Source organism: Temnothorax americanus, unplaced genomic scaffold (genome assembly GCF_048541705.1).
Source record: "Temnothorax americanus isolate GAGA-0224 unplaced genomic scaffold, ASM4854170v1 Scaffold6, whole genome shotgun sequence".
NCBI lineage: Eukaryota > Metazoa > Arthropoda > Insecta > Hymenoptera > Formicidae > Temnothorax > Temnothorax americanus.
Genome location: NW_027509751.1, coordinates 186,673 through 210,893, shown reverse-complemented (window position 1 = coordinate 210,893; position 24,221 = coordinate 186,673). Strand labels below are relative to the sequence as shown.

Below are 24,221 nucleotides of genomic sequence, written 5' to 3'. Positions count from 1 at the left end.
TCTCAATCTCTTGCGTGCAATCAAAGCAAAGGATTAATGTCAAATAGCGGTTCCCAAAACGTTTCCATCTTCCGCCTGTTTGATGTTTCCAGACTTCGCGCCCTTCTGGGTCTTCCGGTCCCCGCTCATTACCCTCCGCGTGTCCACACGTGCAGCATGCATGTGCAGCGAACGATGCCTACGCGCCGGCGATCCTCTCCTCATCCTCCCCCTCTCCTCTCCCTCTCTCTTTCTCTCTCTCTCTCTCTCTCTCTCTCTCTCTCTCTCTCTCTCTCTCTCCTGTTCCTCTTCTCTCCCTGGTTCGCCGAGCGTATTGATTGAGGTGAATGCACGATGCTCGGCGTCGGCGTCGGCGTCGTCGTCTCTCCTGGTCCGCGGACAGGGGTGGAAGTGCATACGGCACTACCGGGGTACTCGCGGTGGAAGTGGTGAGTCGCGAGAGCTCCCGTTGGGAAGGGAGAGGAGAGAAAGAGAGAAGGAGTGCGACAGGAAGAAGGAGAGGGAGAGAGACGGGTACGAAGCACCGGTGGAGGAGGCGTTATATACCGGCTGGATCCTCGTTCGACCGTCAGTTTCTCGTCCGAACTCGCGGAATCGACACCGCGAGCAGCACAAACACTCGCAGCTGTCAAAAGATCGCGATCACCTGAGCCGGGAAAGAAGTTTGCGCGAAGACGAATAAGAGATCCGTGTCCGTTCGGACTCGTGCTCTGCGCTCGCGTTTTTCTCCGCACCCTGGAAGAGGGATAACCCTTAATAGGGAGGGCTGGCCGCGCTACGGGGTCGTTCAGAGGCACCTTCTTCGTGGAACTGTCCTAGGTCGGGTTAGGTCCTGGGGGATCGCCATGGCCACCTACGCGGCGTACAGACACGTCGAGCTCGACAATGTCGGATACGGGAAGAAAAGGTAACAATATATGTGAAACAGGAGAGAGAAAGACAGAACGGGAGTGTCCCGCACTGCGGACTTCCCATGGGCGACATTTCCGGTTGAACTGCGCGTTGAATTACTCTTTCATTTTTTACCCTTTTTTCTAAATAAGTACTTGCTTCGCCGCGGCTCATTTTCTATAAATTTCAAGTTTTATCGAGTATTCGGGAACGTGAGGAATGCCGAGGGAACCAATCAATAGCTCGTCTTGCGTTTGACTTAGGGTAGGTGTACTCAAACACATGACCGATCGCTGGACAGACGGAGTCTACTTATTTCTGCATATGTATTGTGTGAAGTAATAGTTTTCATTTTTTATGCGTGGCTATTATTTTCTATTATTATATAGTTATACAGGCAAAATGTGAAACAATAAACTTGATATTTCCGCAATTTGTTAATAATTGTAACATTATTTATTTATAAAATTTAATTGAGATCGTAACAGTTATCTTATCTAGACAATTATAATAACGAAGGGTTGAAAGTTCTTCAAGGTACGCGTAATGAAAAGGCAATAAAGATTTCTCAACGCGTTTCCTCCCCTTTTCTTCTCTCGCTTGCATAAGATTTAGAGCCTTAGTTGAGCTTTGTTAATTACGAGAAGCGTTAGAATGGACGTTGTGCATGGTGGGCAAAATGCAGGTGTTGTTCCCAAGCGCAAGGTGAGGGGCAGTTAAACCGATTATTTATAAGCTCGTGGAAACGCGAAGCTAGCGGAACGTGCGGTTGTTCCGTCCGCCAATCGTGACAGGCCTGATCGATTTACATTCGCCCAGTAGTCGTCGCCAGCGATGCGAGCGAGATGCTGCGCCCCGCTGACGAGATTCGTTGACATTGCAAGTAGTAAGACGTGGCTACGGGATGGCTCGCGAATTAAGTTATTACTTACTTAAAGTCGAATCGATCGTGAAGGCTCACCTATCCCGTGAACAAGTTTAATTATCGTACTAGTTACACACTTACCAGAAACACCAGATGTCTCGTCTCGTTTACAAGCAGATTCAAACGTTAATTAATGATCGACTTTACCTTGGTATTACTAACGCGATAAGCGTTATCAGGATACCTCTCTCGTGAAACGTCATTTCCTTCGAAGGATGCTGATAACGAAACGAATACAAGGCAACACGCGGTTGCAGATAGTAATGGGGAAAAACGAGATACTGCACTTCCAGATTTCTTTTTCTACGAATTTCTATTGACAAAAGAATATGCAAAAGAGATATCTCTTTAAGTGTTCTACGTTTATTTACGTCATATAGGTTCAATGACATTTTAAATCTGCGTTTTCGTCATTTTCTCAATGTATGTGCGTAACCGCGTGACCCAGAAACATAATGTGGAAAAGTCTGAATTTTTTCTAAGAATTTTAATGCTTTTTTAACTTACTATCTCTTCGTGATTAAAGCGACAAAATTATGTCTGCACTACCATTAGTTGAAAGATATATCGAGAGGAGGTGATAAAAAGGGATCAGTAGCGGCCAGATTTAGAAAGCGTGACTGCTCCGTGCCTTATCAAGTGTGCGTTGTGTATACGCACCGCTAGAAGGATGGCAATCTCTGCCTTATTTCTCAGCCTTTTTTAATAACTATATACCCGCGCGAAAATTAATCGACCGCGATGAATCTCGAGCGATTCTCCTCGTCACGAACTGAGCATTTCGCTGTAATTTGAGAATATAGAGAATACTAATAATAACGAAAAATATAACAACCTACAATTTTTATCTAAATATCGCAAAATATCAAGCTACAATAACGCTTTGTAATTAGAACGTCACAATTAATAAATGAAATGTCTGGGGGGTTTACAGTGTTTTTCTTATTTCCACGATCGAGGAGAAGTTCGTGGCTGAAACTAATATCTCAGCTTATGATATAAATTACATGTTTCTCGATACGCGGACGGGTTAATCCACCGACGTGGCGCATAATTGACTACAGATTCCCCGGTACTAATTGACGAGAGTAGCTTCCTCGTGCGGGTGTCCATTGACCCTGCGGCTGCAACGCACGTAAGTTAGTTTGAAGGAGAATCCTCGCGAACGCGTAAGTAAGAGAACGCGCCGGCCGAAAGATTTATGCAATTGAGCTTCGTTAAAATCCTGGTCAACGCCCTCGCGTAATTGACGTGTTATCCTGCGCATGAGCGATGATAATTACGTGGATGTCACCGCTTCGCGCTTAATTATCGTCCGTCATGATTTTTCGTGTTCTCGCTCGGTGCGGCGGAACGAGCGTGCGCGATCTCCTTGAAAAATACGAAGATTTCCGTCCCCGTTCGCGTTAGTTATTAATCCCGCAAAGTCTCTCGGCGGTATTTATTGTTGCTTTGTATTTGTTCCGCGACGAAAAACCACGAATGTCGCGGAATTCACGACTCGCGAGTCAGGTTAATAGTGCCACTTCGTGCCGGGTGTTGAATTAATTGCGGCTCTCTGATCGGCGTGCAAGATTAGACGACGAGACTTTATACCGGGTTAATGGCTTGGTGTATTCTGAATGGGAATTCCGTGGTATCGCGCTGCCATTCAAACGTATTGTCTGTTCGTGCGAGACACGTATATTTGTATTAGAGATTACGACAAACGTATATATAGATGTAGTTAGATCGCTAGCTAATTAATGACAGTCGAAAATTAAGTTTTTGGTTATGAAAAAATTAATAATAAAAACTTATTTCTGTGTATATATGGTTTTAAAGAAATTTGAACTCGTAAGAATCTGCGTTTTCATTTAACTATAAAAATATTGAATACCGAAACATCATACAAACGCGATAATCGATGTATAATGTCTTAAAAAGAGGGTATTGCTGAGGGTTGCGGAGGAAGCTGCGCTATAAAATAACGGTAACCTCGAATTCAGTTTTACTAAAGACTTTAATGCGCGCGGATCTGCAGAGGTCAAAGCGCGAACGAGTAATGAGATCTCAAAGTGCGCGTCTGAATACCGATTTCTCTCAATAACAGCGAATTACGTTCTTGCGCGTGCACCTGCACGTTCGAATCAAGCTCAAGTGATACTTATTACGAACATGCAATATCATCTCGATCGCGATCGATGCCTATCGGCCGGTCAGAAGGGATGAGCATTGGTGCGTGTTTTGTGCCATCGAGATGCTCCCGTTACAATGCTTTCTCTATGGAAGCTCAATACAGTGCCGGCTTTGTTCCTCGAGTGATAAACAAAGTGATCCCTGGCACGATCGTGGAGTTTCTTTGTAACCTGTTCGACGCATACGTGGGATACTTGAAAAATTGCTAATCGAGGTCTGTTCCGTAGTGTTAAGTAGCACGCATCTCACAATCCCGAAGTAGAAGAAAATTTTCCGCCGACCCCTGGGTCTTCAAGTGGCTACGTTTTGCATTTAAATCCTTGGCTTCGAATTTCCATGGCGCGGCAAAAGAATTTCATTCTATTTCAGAATGCAAAGTGAGATGACGGCGCAACTTTGACCTATATAAAGTCGTTAGCGAGTCGAGACAAAGGAAGGAATAAAACACCGTCACTGCTATTTCAAGATTAAATAAACCACTTTAACTCATAAGGATTTAGAGCGTAATTGTCTAATAATTAAAAACTGGGATAGCTCGTGTTCTCATTCTGGGAAAAGGATTACCTCGTTACTTTACCTAGTAACGGAGAGAAGTGTGCGGTCGCGCGTGATCGTTGCGTGTGTGGTCGGAAAAAGCCTTGCGACGTCGACAAAGCATTAGTGCAATTAATCCGGCAATTCACATCGTTTAGGGCGACCCAGGAACCAAACGGGGAACCAATGTCAATTTCATTGGAGTGGATGCCTTAAACGGGGCGGGGTCTGATTCATGTAATTATCAATCAGCTATTAGGCTGCTTAACGAACCCTTCTCTAACGAGGGTAATGAACCGCGACGCTGATTGTCGTGTGGGTTGAACCGCGCACTTTTTGATCGCATCCTCCACCTATCTTCTATCTTACGTCTACCTTTATTCCGTAGTTACTAGGATTATTAGTATAATTAATTCAATCGACCAGTAAATGATTTATAATACTTCGGAGTATGCAAATTATTGCACTGAAAGGAATTGATAAGAATTGCGATGTTCTCTATTACGCATAGATTATTTAGAATCGCTAAATTATTTATTGTTTGAAAGCTTAGAGAACCCGGAATTCTCGGCACGTTTTATCAGGATTCGAAAAGTTTATCGAAATTGAGTCTCTGGAGGTTTCTTATTTTGCTTGGAAGTTTGAACGAAAATAAATATCTTGAAAATCAAGGTATTCTCAGGAAATCTTTCTAAGATTCGAACATTTTGTTGTTGCTTTTAGAGATAAATTAAAATACATAAATAAATTTAAGCATTTACCGCACAATCTCGAGTTCAATGTAAGAAAGATTATCGTAATCGCGCTCGTTAATTCGGAAAATCTCTGATAGAAACGTAATCGCGTGCGCGATCGCATTAGCAGTTTCGAGCAACGTTCGCGAGCGTTCGCCGTAGCGAAAAGCGACAAACGACTTCTCGAATGACAACACTTAAAGTTCACCTCTGGCGATCGCGACGACTCTCGCACGCGATCCTCTCTTCAATTTCCTCCGCCTGTAAAACGAACCGTTTCTCATCATGCATTTCGAATATATGCATGTATAATGGAAGAAGTATCGCATTACGACGACGTCTGGCCAACCCTTTATCGACGCGACGCTCTTTATCGAAGGATAGGGTTACTCCCCCGCGTCGCGGAAGGATGACATTTGTCACCTTCGCGGACGTGAGCTCGTTGGGGCTTCGCGAAAAAATGAAAGGGACTTCGTGAGACGCTAGAAGCCCCGACGATGAAGCTCGTCTCCTCTTTAACTCCTTTTAACAATTTTTCTTGAAATTGCGTTAATGTGTTAAATATGAACGTTCGTATAATAATATAAATTAAATTTCAAGATTACTAAAATATCAGTACTTTTTTTAAATTATTTTGAAAAGATGCTTCAGAATATCGTAAGAGGTTGTCTAGATTTAATTATTTAACACAACTTGAAGTATATTTTTAATTTATATATATACTATTGCTATATATTACATATCCAAGTCTGCAACGAATTTTATTTCAGTTTTTATGTTTACATTATGACCGTTTTTACGTTATGTACGCAGTATTTTATCGACGATACCAATTTCTCTGCCTTGTTGCAAAAACCGTGAGGCGATTATCGTCGATCACGTCAATTACGGCGAGTACACGTAAAATGTTACAATCGGCGCGAAAAGTATTGGTGCGCTGTTTTAGATTGTAAACATCCATTCGATATATATCTTTGTGTTGAATACTTGTGAAAACTTTCTATATAGCGGTTCAGTCAAAGGCGGAATTCGGAGATAAACATTAATGTAAATTGCGCCGTGTCGTGATAAACGTAACGTGATCATTCGCGTCGATTAAAGTCTCGGGGAACCGATGCAAGCTGTTAGAGCCGATAACAGAGAGGGAGAAAGAGGAAAGAGAAGACGAGACATCGCGAACTCTAATCCCGTTCGTAACATGGTAAGTGATTTGATCATAGCTATTTGTCACGAACGACAAAGTGCCTCAAATGTCTCGACTTGCTATCGCCGGCTGACACCGCCCGATTGTCCTATTAAGTATCTAGTTTATTATTAGTGTAGTGATGGCGCAACCACTCTCTTCTTTCATAATTTCTTATCTACATTTAATACATATGTAGAACAGATTATGTGAAAATTAATATTCCGACGTTTACAAAAATTGCAAAGCATTGATTTACGTGGATAATATAAATTGCTCCGTTTGACAAACCTGTGTTTTAACCGTAAGCGTTCTTTTCGAATGTGTTGAAAGATTAGGTATTCATTCACTATCCACAACTACGCTTTTGTTTTACTCGGCGTCTTTATTCAGAGCATTATTGACTTTGCTTATTGCATACATTACAGTCCATTCTCGTGATAGATCGACCGCGATATAGGGTATGCCGTGAATACGTCAGGGTACTCGGATTGCCATCTTCGTGGACGATCACACCTGATATTACGTGGCGTATATGTATATACACAAGCGGGTATATATGCTACGCCTATCATATCACGTTTCTTAAGTTATGCTATCACGATTTCTAGATAAGACATTTTCAATTATACGATTTTCACACGAGCCTCGTTATTTCGATTCACATGAAGATTTAAATGTTTATGCAGGATATACTCTGTAGAACCTTTGATATTGCTATCCTATATGGATACTTTCGCATACTTACGAAACGCATATAAAATCGACTATAAATGTCAAGCGGAGAATGTAGGAATTCTTTTGAAAAATAAATCGAGAAGAGATTCCCAATAATAGATAACAGATTTAGATCCTGAGAGATGCTCTAAATAATTTCTAATTCTATACATATATTCGCATTTTGTGCGGCGTCTTCTATTAGGGTAATGGAAGACGATTTAAAGACAAACGATGTCGAATTTCGATAGCTAGTTCGGCAAATAATAGTTTATAACTATTATCTGCTCGTTAAATTCCGAGTATCGGGAGAGTACCAAGATAGTACCGGATGAGTCTCTCGAGAGACGTATAGGGGAGAATTGATCGGCGATTTCTCCAGAATCGAGAATTAAGACGATCGTTTATTACGCTCGATAGGCAGAGGCGTAATTGGCCAATTAGTTAATTTCTCATCAAGTCGATCCGCTGGCTCGATCGACGAGCGTCCACGATTCATTACGCAAAGTCTTCAAGTCCGGTGGAGCCGGACGGCGAGTTCTTCCTTATTTAGTCCGTCGATCGCCTAAACGTCATTATCGTAACCAGTCGAATCTGTTTACGTGTCTCTCGAGCGTAATCGTACCGATTGGCCACGTAATCTCTCACAGCTCGATCAGCTATATTGTATACTTGCATCGCGAAGGCAGATCGTTGGCCTAATCGGGCGCGATTAGGCCGAGGAAGCAATCGAGCTTTCAATTAGATTTGCGTCATTCGTAATTGCCATTTGTCAAGTGGCGCAATATATATTGATTGGATTCTAACACTACTAATATTTAAATCTCAATTGCTATTTAGTTGTTAAACTGTCAAAAATAGTGAAAACGTGAAGGGGAGTATTGAGAATTGATCGTTAACAAAAACGGGAATATCTCACGAATGTTTTGTTGTCAAAATTTGAAACAAAATTTCCGTAACAAAAGGGTCGCGATATATAAGTTTGCAATTAACTTTATCTGCGTTTAAAGTTCGTAACTATACTTTAATAAAATTTTAAAAATTTTGGAAGAAATATGAATATTATTCTGTACTGGGAGATATTCATTTGTATCGAAATATTGTTTAGCAACATTTCACATCTCGGTGTGACATGTCCATTATCAATTATTCGCGTCACTTATTATTAATAGGCTGCTAAATGCGACTCGACAAAAATATCATCGTATATTCACATTGCTCAACAAGTATTGCAGGTGGAAAAGTATCCCGCGGGAGAATTATCGAAGATCGATCTAACGATCGCTTTTAATCTACTAACCGATGGTTAGTACTCTTTTATGCCTCGTAGATCGTGATCCACGTGGATTCTATCAACCGCAGGAATTTATTCGCTTCCGGATAAGTGATGCGCGGCTGTCGGTCGCGATTGCGATCGGCGGTAATTGGGATTAATGAACTGCCCTAAGCGCGAATGTTTCGCAATATATATATATATATATATATATATATATATATATGTTGATTTAAGACTATCCGTGGCGTTTTTATCGGGACGATAAATTGCCGCGGCTATCAAGTTTGGCAACTTTGCGAACAAGCACCGAGCAGCGCGCGGCGTACGGCGAATTAGTCATGAATTTCGATTTGGCCGCGTTCCAATATTTCAATGCAGTTTTCTGCATTTTTATGACGATATGAAAGTCGACTTAACTACTCTTACATTGACGTCAGAAGTGACGAGATTTTCCCGGCAAACCTATGGTCCGATAAGAATTCGAGCATGGAAATACGTTTAAAATTTAATTATCTGCATGGAAACTAAAAAATACGTATAAAGGAAAGTATAAACATTCTCTATTGAGGAAGTAAAAGTTATATTGATATTTTAAATACAACTTTTTCAGTAACAAATTATATTAAATTATAAATCACCCTTCTTCCTCTCTCTTTCATTGCTTTATCTAGCACAGATACGTATCTAAATATAGTTATTTTTAGTAGTTTTTCTTATCATATCGCGAGATGCAAGTGGCATCATTACATAAAATATGGTCATTGTGCCGCGAAACGTCTGATTATCTCGACGCGATCAGTCGATTAGCGCGACTGGGGAAGGAGATGAATCACTCCCGACAACTCTCCAATTTGCATTTCTCGATCTCTCACGGAACTCGAGGAAGAACCGAGTGATCAAGGTGCATTGATACCGGCGCGACGGTATCCGCCATTTCACACGTGCCCGTTTACAGGTGACAGCTGTAATTATCGTATTTACTCGCATTGTTCTGCAACGCGTCGAGCACGACGACGGTTTATATAACGGTGATTCGCGTAATTTCGCGGGCCGACAATCAAGAGACCGCATAATACAATCGCCAGCTTCCGGACTAGCGGATCGTTTCTTCCTTCCGTCGACGAAGGAATTACGAATTAACCAAACCAAACTTTATTCTGAAGCCTTAAATTAAATTGACATTGCAATTAAAAGTAAGTTGAAAAAAAGATCCAATTTTTACATTATTGGTATAAAATTCTGAATTTCAAATATATAGGTATATTTCATTATACAATATATTAAATTAGTATTCACATAGAACAACATCTCAGCGTCTCTTTGTATTTCATTTTTTCTTGATTTTATACATGCTTATAAACGATGTGATAATGCTGGAGGATGTAATATTTGATTAACAATCGTGGGACAAAAACGCGTACAATGCTTCAGCACAAATTTCACTCGCATCACGCGTTTTTACGACGATGAATGACAGGAATAATAATATGAACGCACGATACACGATAAGGACGGGGCAGCATGGCGGCGGGATTAATATTCACTCCGAATGCAAATCTCTTAAACGAATCTCATGGATATTCATTATTCGGGTTTACTTCGCCGAGTCTATGCACCACTTCTCGTTTCGTGGCGCGATTGAAACCCGATGCGTCAGCTTCTCTCCTGTTCCACAACCCACGCGGACATGCGTTATAATGCACGTGCGTATTAACAACGCAATATGTGCGTATTAATAACATATTAACGGCTAAACGGAATTCTATACTTTTTCTAAAATATTGCATCGAATATATTTGTGCATCTCCTCTCTTTCGACTATACAATTCAGAAAATAAGAAAAGAATGATTGTTATTTTAGTTTTTTCAAAAAGATGCACAATTTTGGTCTTCAAAATGTTCTATCACATCACCCTTTTAAAAAATTGGAGATTAAAGTTATAAAAAGAAACTGATAAGCCATAAGTATAGAATCATATAGGAAAATATGCCTGTTTTATAACTTTTATCTCAAATTTCTTAAACCTCTGTACAGGGTAAAGCATTCCAGAACTCTCTTTAGCATAAGAAAGAAAACAACGGAAAGTGACTGTCCTCTTTCTTAGGTTTGAGAAGAAGTTACTTTGTGTTAAAACGCATATGAAAATCAGACGCGTCTGAATCGAACGACGCGACGCAGCATTGCGTCGATAAGTTGATCGTGAAACGCGCAAAAAAAAAGACAGAGAAAAGCACTACCGTGTCACGGACGCGACTGTCGTTTGAATATTCAGTGAACTCCCACGGGGCGAATAATCGTGCCATCGTTCGCAGGTACCGCCCGCCAATTATCTCATCGGTTGCATTGTGTTGCGAGAGAGGAAATGTAAGGAGCCGTCCCGAGCTCTCCGTGCATCGCGTGCGCGACTTGTCCGAGTTCTTGCTCGTATCTGTGTAAATCGAAGATTCAAGGGGGACCAGAGTCGGTTAAATGTTTCTTTTCGTGCGTAGTTTTTAGTTGAAATTCAGTTCAGAGTGAATGGTAAATGAACGGTCTACCTCTTGAAATTATTATAAATCTAAATCTACTTAGAATCAAATAAAGTCCCAAAGCGTTTCATTATTCACTTGTATTATTTGTTTACTCGAACGAATAGAAGAATAAATATCATTTAAAAAATTACGGCGATCACAAAGCGTTTGAAGATGTATCTTATTCAAGCTGTGCTTCTCCATGATCTCTTTCATGTCTTTCAAAAGCAGAGCCTGGACGATTGACGCGAGGAGTAGGTGTCTCAGAGCATGACAACTTATGATCTTGTCCCGCGATCCAAGGAAGTATTAGAGACTGGAGACAGCTGAGCGCATAAACGGCGAATTGACTCAGCAACACTCGACGCAACGGCGCCTTGTTCATGCGGGGAAAAAGACTCGGACAAGCTCAAAGTGCGTTGCTGCACAATACGGACAAGTGAAAACGTTACATTGTGCGCCAGTTACAGCGAAAGAGTTGACATTTCGCGCGCCGGTTTGTCATAATTAAGGCAGGGGAACAATGACCATTGTCCGAATATGCGAAAAAAATTCACCTGGCACGATGTATCGGCACAATATACCTAGCGCCTTATTATCGACATCCTCCTTCCGGACCTCACATGGCGTTGCCAGGAGCCAGGTACTCGGGCGTGACCTTCTCTATAGCTGTTCTTCTCTCTCTTATTCAGAGACGAATCCTAATCTCGTTACTTTAATCTCCGTGAAAAATTGAGCAATCTCAGAGTCGCTGGACTCGAACGTGACGTAAACAAAACGGTCGCAGTCTCTCTCAGTCGGAAAAAGCATGATTATAAAATGATTTAAAAATTATTTATCACGTGAACATATTTTTTTTTAATACGTGTTATTATCTATATATTGTTCGCGTGCTAAGCAAGAAATTGTAGGAAACGTCAATACAATTTATTCTACGCGGTATCTGTGAGAAAAATATAAAGAAGAAGTCGGTGGTGATCGATATTATTATATGGTATACGATATTCGGCCAAGGTAAAAAGTCAGATAAGGCACGCCGTTAACCTGGAAACGAATTATTATTACACTATCCTAAATTCGATTTTTCTTGTTCCTTGACAAATGTTCGCGTGCCCGTCGATTTTGAATCGATTCGCTTCCTCTTTCGGCTTATTCTTTGTTTTGCGCGGAATTATGCCGTGACAGGTCGATGTCAAGTACAGGGACGTCGTGCTGGATGGTACGACCCCATCGCCTTGGTATTCGCCGAAATACTTTCACCGTGCCATCCACCGCGAACTCCCACGAGATTAATCGATGTTTGCCACGACGCCGAGAAACAAGATCGTTGCGCCTTTATCTTTTGACCGACGCTATTTTAATCTTCGGCGTCGGCGTCTTTTTAGCACGACGAAGCTCGCGAGATACTATTTGCATGAGAAAAATGTTCTTTGCTTTGTAATATATGTTTCTTTCTTATTTCTTATGTAATCCAAAAATATTTTTTAAAACCTCGAGTTTTTATAAATAATTTTTGACAATTTTAGAATCGATCGTATCTAAATCGTGAATCGTATATTGAATCATTGAAGATTTACCATTAAATATTAACGTTAATATTATGCAATCTTTTATCATCACAGAAATAATTTTTTACCTCCTATATACGACTGTCCAAAGGATGCGGCAGAATATATTCACGAACGGCCGAGTTCCGAAGTTCTCACATGTGTCTGCGTAACTACTAAGTACTTGGAGCACAAAATGAATTGACGGCTGTCCCTTAACGGCTGACTCACCGTAAGATGCGTGAAAAATGACAATGAGCCATGTGAATATGTAATTGATGAGAACAACGCCGTAGTTTTCCACAAAAGCCGTCGCTGCCTCACAGAAGCGTTAATTCCGCTCATTGTAGCGCTAGGCAAAGTGGATAATGGCGGTGCCGCGGCCTTATTTCCTAGGATGCGTCGATTAACCGACGCGGATATATCCTCGAGAGGCATACGCGCAAATATACGTCAGTTCCGATGTACTCGCGTTGTCGGTCAGGCCCCATGAATGTTGTTATAATCAGCGTACATCGCGCCTTGATGATAGGCCTCGGCACCATTTATCCTCGGGGTCCCGATAGTAGCCCCGTCGTCGGTCCCGTCATTCAATTGTCCGATAATCTAATAGAAAAGCCAGCGGTTAACGACCCTCTCTCTCTCTCTCTCTCTCTCTCTTTCTTTTTTTTTTATTCCTCTACGTGAGAAAAATGATCTACAAGCGTGATACCGTAAACCTATTTTCAGTCGCGAAATTGCGCCTCGTAAAAAGCGCGTGAGGCGCATAGCGGAACATTGTCCATAACCGCGTTCCTCCTCTCCCTTCCCCCCCATCTGGCTCGATGGCACGGCGTTTTCTTCGGGATGCAGTTGGTGCACGCAACGCTGACAAATCACCGTCTCGGATTAGTTGCGTTTCTCGACAAGTCGAATCATCCACTTTGATTGGTTGCGCTCGGAGAAACCTTCGGTGAACTTGAAAACGTATGGAGCAGTTTAGGATTATTGTCCGATCGTTTGATCCCTTAAGTGAATTAACACACGCGAGCTGTAAGAAGATGAGTTTAGCAAAATTCCAAAGGTTAATTTGAGAAATTGGTACATACATTATTATATAATGACGGATGGAACGGAAAAAATATTAAATGTACGTTCGAACTTGCATAAGCGCTGTAAACGATTCTGTTCTTGCATGACTTTGATCTTATAAGCGTACAACGTTATTACACCTGTTATTTTCTCGATTTTAAATAGCGAGACTTCTCGACAATCCAAGTCTTGCACTCAGCCTTTCGACTCAGCGTTTTCTTATTTATCGCGTTGTTCGTCGCGATAATCCAGGAAGTAGCTCGCGTTACCGCGCAAAAATTCATCCATTTTCCTTGGCTCTTTGGAGAGCGAGTCGCCGCGCACACGACGTATTGCTACTTATATCATGCTGAGCAACCATAAGCGCACGTCTTGCGATGATAGAAGCAAGAAAAAAGAAACGTAAACCACCGTCGCGTTTGAGATGCAGCGCCGATCGTTTGCGGCGCCTTGCTGAACGCGAAGCAGATTGATGGTCCAATTAACGCGAGTTTTTTAGTGCTCGCGTTAATAGGTAGACGCGCAGAGGCGTCATACACACGTCATGCCGGCATATTTCCCGGCGCACCCATCCTGTCCCCTACAGGACAATCGCCGCTTCCTACGGGTCCGATTGATTATCCTTGTTGCTCGTGCTCGCCGTTTCGTCTCGCGGCTACCTTTCGCGAGAGACGTGGGCACCGCGCCCGACGTTTATTGACATGATCGCGGCGCCGAGATACAATGGAACACGAGGCGTGAGATATAGGAAAATAAAAATGTGCGGATAACTAATAATCGATCCTTTATTATTAACTTACAGTCCTATACTGAACCGGACTCGATAACGTTTATACTGTTTTGCGGCGGCTTCCCGATGGCACAATTCCTCAAGTATTCGAATCGATGCATAATTACAAGCGAACTAAATTTCTCCAAATAATAGAACTTAAATTCTTTGATCTGTATTAAATCCGCTGATTAGATATTGAGGAGGAAATACTCGAACTTTGTTCGTTTGTGAGAAATAATTTGATTTGTGACAAATAATTGGAAGAATCAAAATGTTTCCTGACACAAGGCTATACTGTTGATTCACTTATCAACAAAGTTCTATTTTTGACAACTGATATTTAATTTTATATCAGCTGTAATCACTATACGTAAAGCCGACGAGAAGATCTGTAACCTGTGAAATCTCGATTGAGCGCTTAAAAAGAAATAAAGTGAGAGATTGCAAATAAACGCTCAATAATCTGCGTGTTCAATGAAGATGTATATATCCTGCATTAGTGACGCAGCAATAAACTAACAGAAGATTTCACAAAATCTAGTCGCGCGCGCAGCTCCCCGACATTTCTATCAACTTCTCGCTGACATGCAATCATCCGAGATGCGTAATAACGCGGAAACGTCCATTCATCATCGTGATAGTGCAACGCGCGAGATGCAACGCCGCGCAATGGAGGCCGTGCGTCATTAATTAAACCGGAACGTCATTTCCTTGATCGCGAATTAACGATTTCTTACTATTATCCGTTAATTCGAGACGAGCGGAACGTACGATTATTTATTCTGCAATATCATTTTGTAAATTTGCTTGCGTGTGTTACACCGAGAAATGTTATATACATAAAATATATACAAGTATCCGGAAAAGAAATTTTGAAATTAAATTGATACAGGTTTCAGTCTTGTTGGATATCCAAGAAATTGATATATATATATATATATATATATATATATATATATATATATATATGTATATTCCGAGAAATTCAAACAAATAAGTTTGCAACATAATTACAATATTTAATCCGGTTGATACCTAAAGTGACGACATTCTGACGGTAGAGTCTTTCGTTTAACTTATTTGATCCCAGGCTTCCGTCGTTAATTCTATAAAACAAGGGCAATCCTTCTCGGAGCTGGGTCGTATTCTTTGACCGACTGAAAAAACGGGGGCGCGCACGGGGCACGCGCCGTTCCCCAAGTGATATTGCGCCTCTAATTGTGAACCGCCCGCTCTGTTCCCCCCGTCTCTGAAGCAATTGGAGAGAAAAAGGAAGCGCTTCATATTCCTAATTACTTTACCAATTCTCCCTGGTTTCTTTTTTACCCCTTTCTCTTTAGCTCGTACGGACGCGACAATGCGCGCGTGCCGCACGCACCGCGCCTCGTTAAGCGGAAATCAGCGCGGATTTGCACCCGTAAATTGCATCGTCTGCGTTCTCCATCTTCGTTCGTTCGTCGGATCGGCACATTATAGCTTATCGAGATTGGAGCTCGGGATATCGTATACTTGTCCGATTCGATTTCACCGTTGTCGATTTCACCATTGTCAGCGTCTACCGCATGTAGTTCATCTTGGTCTTGAAGAAACGATTGCGAGAAACGTTATCTGAGAGTATCGGTGAACATATGTATCTAAAAATATATTTATCATAGTTATAACTAAACCCTATATCAATCGATGTTATTCTTTGACACATACGGAAGAAAACAATTTTTAAACATCTGGCATCTCTTATCGTTTCATCTTTCGTTTTTAGGGTGTTGAAACCGCCCGGCGGCGGCAGCAGCGATATATTCGGCGCGGCCCCGGAAGAGACGAGCCCGCGGCGCATCAAGTCCCACAATCAGTCCCAGCTGGGCTCGGCCCTCTTCGGCGACATCAACGGCACCGACCGCACCGACAACGCGAATGCTGCCGTGTCGCCGCGCAGCAACAAGCCCGGTAATGATTCATACAAACGCCTGTTTGGCCCCCCTGATGCCCCACCCACCCCAAACGCGAGAAATCACATGCGCAGCAATATTCCCCTCAGCGGGGGATCGTCGATCTCGTCGTTATCGTCAGCGACATCGCCTGCGAAGAGCACGGCCAGCAGCAACTCGATGTCGCGCATCATAGCCAACGGCTATGCCAGCAACGGCAGCAACTCTTCCAATGATATGACAGGTAAGGGCCCGTGGCGAACGAGGAAGCGGTAGCAAAGTCTGTCCCGGGGTGGGCAACAGTGGTCTGTCCACTTTCTCTCGATATAACCTGGTTATATATCGGTACCGATATCTCTAATTAGTAATTCGATATGATACTGCAAGCTATTTAATATTTAAATTACTACATCTCTTCTCTATGACATATTGTTTTTCCAGTAACTTTAATTTATGTAATTTTTTGTGAATTATTTACTTTGGAATATTAAAAGAAAGTCCAACATTTTTTCGATAATGTTATAGCTTTATATAGATAAAGATGATTTATCGTCGTTGGAAAATGTGCAGATATGCCGCCCCGGGACTCTTTAAACTGTTTCCACATTTAGGTGACGTTCCTTTCTGTGAAACGTGCCCGAATATCAAGGGACGACGATCCCGATCTAAGTTGAAATATGTGTGTGTCGCAGGCTCTTGGCGTAAAAATCGCTTCCCGTTCTGATTATCACGCTTTTGTCACGACGGGATGTAACTTTCTCATCGGGAACGTATATTCGGTCTCGTAGGAATTCACGCTCGTTAAAAGTACACACGCGCAGGCAAACTTTGCATTTTTGAAACAAAAGAGAGACCAAAGATATTTCCGTTATTTGCGATTAAGCTAGACGCGAATGCTTCATGTTAAAAGTTAAAACATACGATATTTGATCAATCGATAGCGCAGCGTTCCGATGTCTTATCTTTTGCTATTCGTGAAATCATGCCTAATGAGATCAACGGCGAAAGTCCTTCGGTCGGTCGCTAAATCGATATGCTCTTTTTGCACAAACCGAGTTATCGCCGAGTCGGCTTTCGGCCCGTCGATGCGGAGCTAGCGAGACACCAAGGATTCTAAATGAATATCAATGTCTAATATATACCCCCATTTTTTTTTTTTTAATATATATGTCACTTTCCTTGAACTGTTCGCAAGCAGCTTTTAGGAGAAACAAAAGATTTCGTAAGTGTGTAACGAGACATTCAAGTAGATGACACACGACACTGCCACACTTTCTAGTTTGATCATAATTAAACGCAGCAAATCGCTCGGGAAAATGATTTATCTCGTAACGCGACGAACAAAACGATGGAAACTCTCATCGCGAAAAATTTACCGTCGCGGTGAAAGAAATATAAACGTTTGGTTTGCCGTTAATTTCTTAGAGAATTTGCATCATGTATCTTTAACATCATCACGTTATTTTAGGGCCTGCCACGAAAGTAGGAACACATATTTTGAGTTAGACATGCCATATTATCGCTTAGGCCTTTGTATACCGTACATTCTGCTAGTAACATTACATCTCGCTTTACGTCAAATTATTATTTATATTGGTTCCCACACACGATTCGCTCACTTGTGATGAACTCATAGTAAACGACATTGAGGAGCAGCAAATTATGGTGGAAATGGAAAATTTATGCTCGACCTGAGTAGTAATTTTTAAAATATTACTTTGCCGACGCGCAATCCTGTCCCTACGGATATTAAATTAATAGATCTAGTAAACTATAGGAATGCACTGTATAGTTTTATAAAATTCATCGTCGAGCGAAACTTTGAGAGGCAGTTTTTTCAAAAGAATTCTTTGCAAGAAAATGTTTCGATGTCGTTTGCGAGATGTCATTCACGAATTTTCGCGGATGAGGTGCACCAATTCAAAACTCGATCGTAATACATTTATTTGCAATAACTTTCAATGCGTTTAACAAGCACGCACAGCCGCGAGACATATTTTTCCACGATAACACCGGCATAATTAATAATTGGAACGATTCGATCGACGGTATACGTGTCGTCGCAGAAATAATAAATATCATAGCGAAATTGTTCTTCCTTTTTTATAATCGGCGTAACACGCGTGCGACTTGTTTTGCTTTCTCACAATACCACTATACTGTTTCTGTATTTGTACTGTTGTAAATATTTCATTTCTCCTTTCTTCACAACTTGAGCACAACACACACCGTTTCTATTTTGCTTTTATCTTAATTTTTGACGTACGGACGAATTCAAGATATCGAAGACGCCCTTTGACGAACAGATGTCGAACATCATTAAATTGAGAGCTTGATGTCACAAACATAAATCTAAAAGACATAATATTTTTGTATATACATAGAAAATAAATTATTTTATTGCAAAAGTATAAAAAGACGTATTCGCAACGTATAGAAATATGCAAGATTTGTTTAGAGCTTCGATAATTTTCTCGAGGAGGGAGAACGTTAGTATGCGATATCTGCGATTCGTCCGTACGAATTTCCGCGTATTAACACAAGTTGGTTGGGTTACGGTTGTGGGTTTTGCGACGATGTTACGGTGCATGGGGTGAAACGGTGAAATGGCTCTGTGGGTTCTTGCGCACGTCGCTTCGCGCGCACGTGGCGGTGAAAACGTGGGCGAACCGCACCCCCGTCGCCGCGCCCCTTCGGCTTCGGCAGGAGGATTGCCGGCGCGCAACCCGGTCACCGGAGATGGAATCGAGGTGACGCCCGTGAGGCGCATCCCACGAAAGTATCGAGGTAACGTTCACTAATTATCCGATTCTGATTCTTCGAATATTCCTTAATCCCTTTCTCAGGACACGCGTCTCGATTTTCCTGCTCCCTGTCAAAGTTAATAATTCTTAGCGCCGATGTGACAGATCGAGATTTAATTATTTTGTATATCTCGATTTTTCTGACTAACAAAAATATATAGACTAAGTAAATTTAAGTAAAAATGTGAATTGCAAATTTAAAATTCGCCAAATAATTTTATATATCTATACGATTTTTTAATTGGCGAGCAAGTGACATTGTTGACTCTCACTTTTTTAATTTTTTCAATCTTTTAAACGATTCTCTTGTGAAAGGTATTTCAGAATTAATTAATTTTAATATATTTTAATGTGTAAAATATAAGTTAGATTTAATTAAGTTTTTATAAGTATTATAAAAATTTTATATATATACATATAATTTATTTAGAACTATAGTTAATTAAAATCTGAATGAAATTGCTCTTTAGTTTTTCTATATCTTTTCAATCTTTTTCAAGTTGCCTTATTAAAAGAGATACTTATCTAATCAAGCTAGTTTTCCAAACGCGAATATTTGAATGGAGGAAAATTAATTACCATCAGTAGAATTGCGTTTTGGAACGCGGATTCATAATTGAATACATCCGCTAATAAATTCGTGCTAATTGTAAGCGTAAGAATGTAAATGTCTCGTTATCTTGTAGCACGCGCAGCTCGTGAATCGCGCTAAATAACAAAATGTAATTACAAAATGTAATAACCGTACGAACATAAATATTTATACGAAGAGAATTTAATTAAACCGCATGCTCTCGTATTTTTCGCGAGCGTTCAAGGAGGTCTCGAACGCAATCTTGCAAGATTGAAACGAGAGAGCTCATGATGTTGCAAACACATCCACGATAGGTAAAAGGACTCTGGTTCGTGGAAACGTCCTCTCGCGAACGAGATCCCGAACGTAGCGAATTGTTTATCGAGCGGTGTGGAATTACAAGCGTGCAATGGTGTACCGTTATACGTCTTTCGCCTTGTTTAATCGCGGGACGGCGTTTAATACGGTAATAGGGTCCGTCTATCGTCGCCGGGAAATACGTTTGGTGGACTGTCGCCGCACAAATTGAAATCCACGGAGAGGCACCGATACCGTGCTATTTGCGTTTCGAGTGTCCGCGTGACGTGTATCGTTCATTGAACTTGAAAGTTCGAAAGTGCGTCACTTTGCCAAGTGATAAGACGATCGACGAGACTTTTCAACAATTAATAATTATTTATTGCAAAATTAAAAGTCAGTGGTATCATTTTATAAAAAGAATACAAAAACGGTAAAAGATGATGACATTAACGAATTCATATTCGCGTTATTCGTGCTCGTGTCCATTTCCCATTTCATTCTTGTATATACTACAAATTTGGATTCATTTGAATTTACATTGAAGACTCGGTTAAAAATTGCTCGGAAAAAATTGTCAGACGACATTTAAATATAAGATCGACGAGTATTGAGCGAGTTTTCATTCGTCGCCTCGTGTCCCGGAATTTGCGGGACGCTACGGTAAGTTCATGCGATCATACTAGAGCGTAATGAATATAAGTAACTTATCGTATATATCGTTTTTCCTATTGTGTCTTCTCGTAGTTTATTGCAGGTGTCCGGTTCGTAGACGATACACGAATTTGTTGCTCGATGGTTTTACGACTGATTGAAATGTGTGCTTAATTGCCTGTGAAATTGAGCAACTCCTATCTCTCTCTCCTTGGTCCCTCGAGATAAGCTCTGAACTGGTGCGACAACCACGGTTGTACGTAACCAAACTAGTTGAAGAATGACGTTCCAAGACGTATTACTTGAGGGACTATATCCTCGTAGCAGTGTGCGTGTGAATGTGTACGAGACGGCAGCATGTGTGGGTTTCGATCAGAATTTTGGAATCTGCCAACGTCTTCTGTCAGACGCGTAGGAACTTATCGATTAATAAATTACGTGCCCGACGTAAATTATTGTCTCTCTTTCTCTCTTGCCGATTCCCTTACGCAAGATTTGCTCCGAAAGGGAAATCGCCTTTAATTAAAGTATTGAGAGTTCCTACGCTCTGAATCATTTGCATGCCAGAAATTTGCGTGTTCGACGATGTAGAAATGAAACAGCTCATGACTATTTAATTTTTCATACCTCAGATCTGTCTTTACGAATAGAAAAATCTTTATGTAACGTGCATTACCCGAGATAGAGCACGATTGGTTTTTTTTTGTTTTTGTTTTTTTTTATTACAAAACTCGTTTACGTAAGTGCCTCTATTCCCTATAAATAACGCAGTGCAATTTATTGTTCAGAAAAATTTGAAAATTATTATTAGTAGGCAAAAACACGCAATATCTATTTGTGAAATTGTGGAAATTGTTATATCACTAGATCTGTCTTGAAAACAGTGACGTGTCTTATCTCGGGGAGATAAAAACACCTCTCAGTAAAACCTCGATAATTAGTGCAAAATTTTTTATCTCAGCTAGCAGAATTTAGACGTCGATTAACTTTAAACAACCTTCAGTGGCCAAATTTTAGAAAGACAAACAATCGAGCCATGGCGATTAAAGTCAATCGCCGTCGTATTAGCAGTTAACTCTTAACTCGGTCATCGAGCGAGAAGGTCGCGGTACCAGAAAAAAAATATTGGAAGACCAAATAGTCTGGATATTAGAATCAATCGAACTTCTTTTACGACGATTCCACTAACGAATAAAACAAACCGTTTCCGCAGATGGTAATCCGGTAACCGGAATCGGCTACGCGTCCGAGGCACAGAAGAACGGACCGGCCATGCAGAACGGAATCGCCAGCTCGAATTCCAGCAGCAGCGGTGAGAAGTCGCACGACACATCGCCGGCAGCGGCGAAGCCGCCGGCGCGCACCCGCGTTCCACCTGGTGGCTATTCATCCGGACTCTGGTAAAGGGCGACGTCGCCATCGGGGTCGTCGCGTCTCCCTCCTCTCTCCGGAGGAGGACACCCCGATTAATTCTCATGGCCCTGTACTCTTAATCCATTAAAGCCCGCAATCCACCTAGAGCCTTCTAATCGTCGTTCGTAGAGCGTTCCGAGCGGAAGTCTATTTTGCCACCGTATATACCTGCAACGACGGATAATATCTTTTCTATGATTTTTCTAGAGATAACGTACCGAGAGGCGAGATAAAATAAATCGTGGGCTTTAGTGGATTAACGCTACACGTCATTCTCTTTCGCTTTGTACTAATTCAAATATACAGAAATACACAGAAAGGAGTAAGAATAAACGTCTTTAGGCCTCTTGATTCTCGGATGATGAATAACTATTTTGGCCTTCGGAGAGAACAGCCGTTATATATCAAATTAAAATTGATTTCGGATGTAATACGTGCTGATAATCAATCGCTTTTTTTTTTTCAAACAAAGATATTCAGCGATGTCCGTTGTTTATTGTCAGGGCCGAAGGGGTTCAACAACAGAACGGACGAAAGTAATAATAAAATCGTGGATCCCCCAAATACTCCGCAACACAGAAACGAGTAGTGAGTCGCGTTCGATCGATAACGATAAAGACCGTGTGTTTAAATTTATCGAGATTAGAGACATTCTTGAGTTCACTCTGGATTTCAATCGTAATTTTATTTCACATAAGATTAATTACATCGAATGAGAAATAAAATTATAAAATAAAGACAGAAATGTGTGTCTCCAGATATTTAAGCATCTGCAGAGATTTCTTCAGCAAAGACGGGAGCGCGCGCAAGGGTGAACAGATCCCGGGTTCTTCGAGCATAAATTACCAATCCTTCAATTAGCAACTTTAGAGAGCACAGGCTTTATCGCGTAACTGTATAAAGGTAGTTGAAGCGATCATCGCGCGTAAAGTGTACTCTTTCGCGGCTGGAACGTTGCGCCGGTCGGCGAAGGATTCGCGAGTCGTAAATCACTTCACTAGGAAGCGTGATTTCCTATCGGCAACGATTTACATATAATGAATCATATGAACAAGCGGGAAAGAGCACGTAGCTCTCTTGATGGAAGCGAAAGCATTTGTTTTAGAATAGAAAAAGCATACGGTAAGGAAATATCTCTGCAGATATACTCGTATGGGCCGTAGAGACTCGCGATCCAACAGTCTAGGATAAACGATAAGCCTGAAAAGAAAAAAGTTCGCATCTTGAAATGCTTAAGTGCTTGGCTTCGATAAGTTAGGTTGCTCGTTTTATTCATGCGACCCGAATGATCTGTTTCGTTACTGTCGACCAATTGCGGCATTTTGCTCGTTCCAGTGTTGCACGTCAATTCGTTTAATTGAAGAATCCGCTCTCACCTCGAGGTGAAGGGCATTAATACGTATGTTCACGTACACGCGTACAAAAGCGTACCGAGTTTGTAAGACCTACGATCTTCAGTATACAACGCGGCGTTGATTAGGAGCGAGAACAGAAAAAAAGCATTGCACCAATCAATCCTGCCAAGCGTCGAAGAGATATATCGATTTTAAAAAAACGTCAGAATAACACGTACAATTAACACTTTGAATGGAGTAACCGTCGATTCGTGGTACTGTTGAAAAAAGAAGGGGGATGAAGAATTCAAGTCACGAACGACTGGAACGTGAGAGGAATGGACTGAAAAGTAGCAGCGCGTTTGACAATGAAATTCAAACGAGATGGTGACCTCGGAATTGTACATTAGAAGTAGGCATGTGTTATTTCGAGAAATAAAAGTGTATCATGTATAACCCATTAAAACCAAGTTTCAAGTGCTTTCTTCTTAATCTCTCCGTGCCTTCTCAATCGCGTGATTTATCGTTGCGCGAACGATTGAAGAGAGACCGAACTCTCCGTTTTTGCTCGCGAGAGACTATCCGCGGTGACGTTTTGACAGTGAAACGAACGGAGAAAATGCGACGATACGCTGGTAACAGTGGTAACGTAAACGCGGGGTACGTCGCGTCGCCGTCGCGGGTCTCTCGAAAGTCAAAAACCAAGTTTCGTCGTCGAACGACATTCTCGATTTGTCCGCGAAGCGATTATTATTTATCTATTTATCGGTATTGTATACTTATCTTCTTTTCGACGGGCGACCGGTACCGGGCTCGCGCCCGACAAGTCGAGAGACCATAGCACGTTTCTCGCTCGTCGCGCGCCCGTCCGCCGTTGGCCC

The 24,221-nt window shown here is 41.5% G+C and overlaps 1 protein-coding gene across 1 annotated transcript; it reads left to right on the top strand.

The window, feature by feature from the left end:
- Nucleotides 1-487: 487 nt before the first annotated feature.
- Nucleotides 488-23,820, top strand: Jupiter (microtubule-associated protein Jupiter). Its single transcript, XM_077420071.1, has 5 exons — nucleotides 488-907; nucleotides 16,099-16,508; nucleotides 17,463-17,486; nucleotides 18,971-19,051; nucleotides 21,807-23,820. The coding sequence occupies exons 1-5, from the start codon at nucleotides 846-848 to the stop codon at nucleotides 21,995-21,997; spliced, it is 768 nt and encodes a 255-aa protein (XP_077276197.1). The 5' UTR covers nucleotides 488-845; the 3' UTR covers nucleotides 21,998-23,820.
- The last annotated feature ends 401 nt before the right edge of the window (nucleotides 23,821-24,221 follow it).

Coding starts and splice junctions, on each gene's coding strand:
- Jupiter (XM_077420071.1), top strand. CDS start 846: ATGGCCACCTACGCGGCGTACAGACACGTCGAGCTCGACAATGTCGGA. Junction 16,509..17,462: donor CTCTTCCAATGATATGACAG/GTAAGGGCCCGT, acceptor GTTCGCAAGCAG/CTTTTAGGAGAAACAAAAGA. Junction 17,487..18,970: donor TAGGAGAAACAAAAGATTTC/GTAAGTGTGTAA, acceptor CGGCTTCGGCAG/GAGGATTGCCGGCGCGCAAC.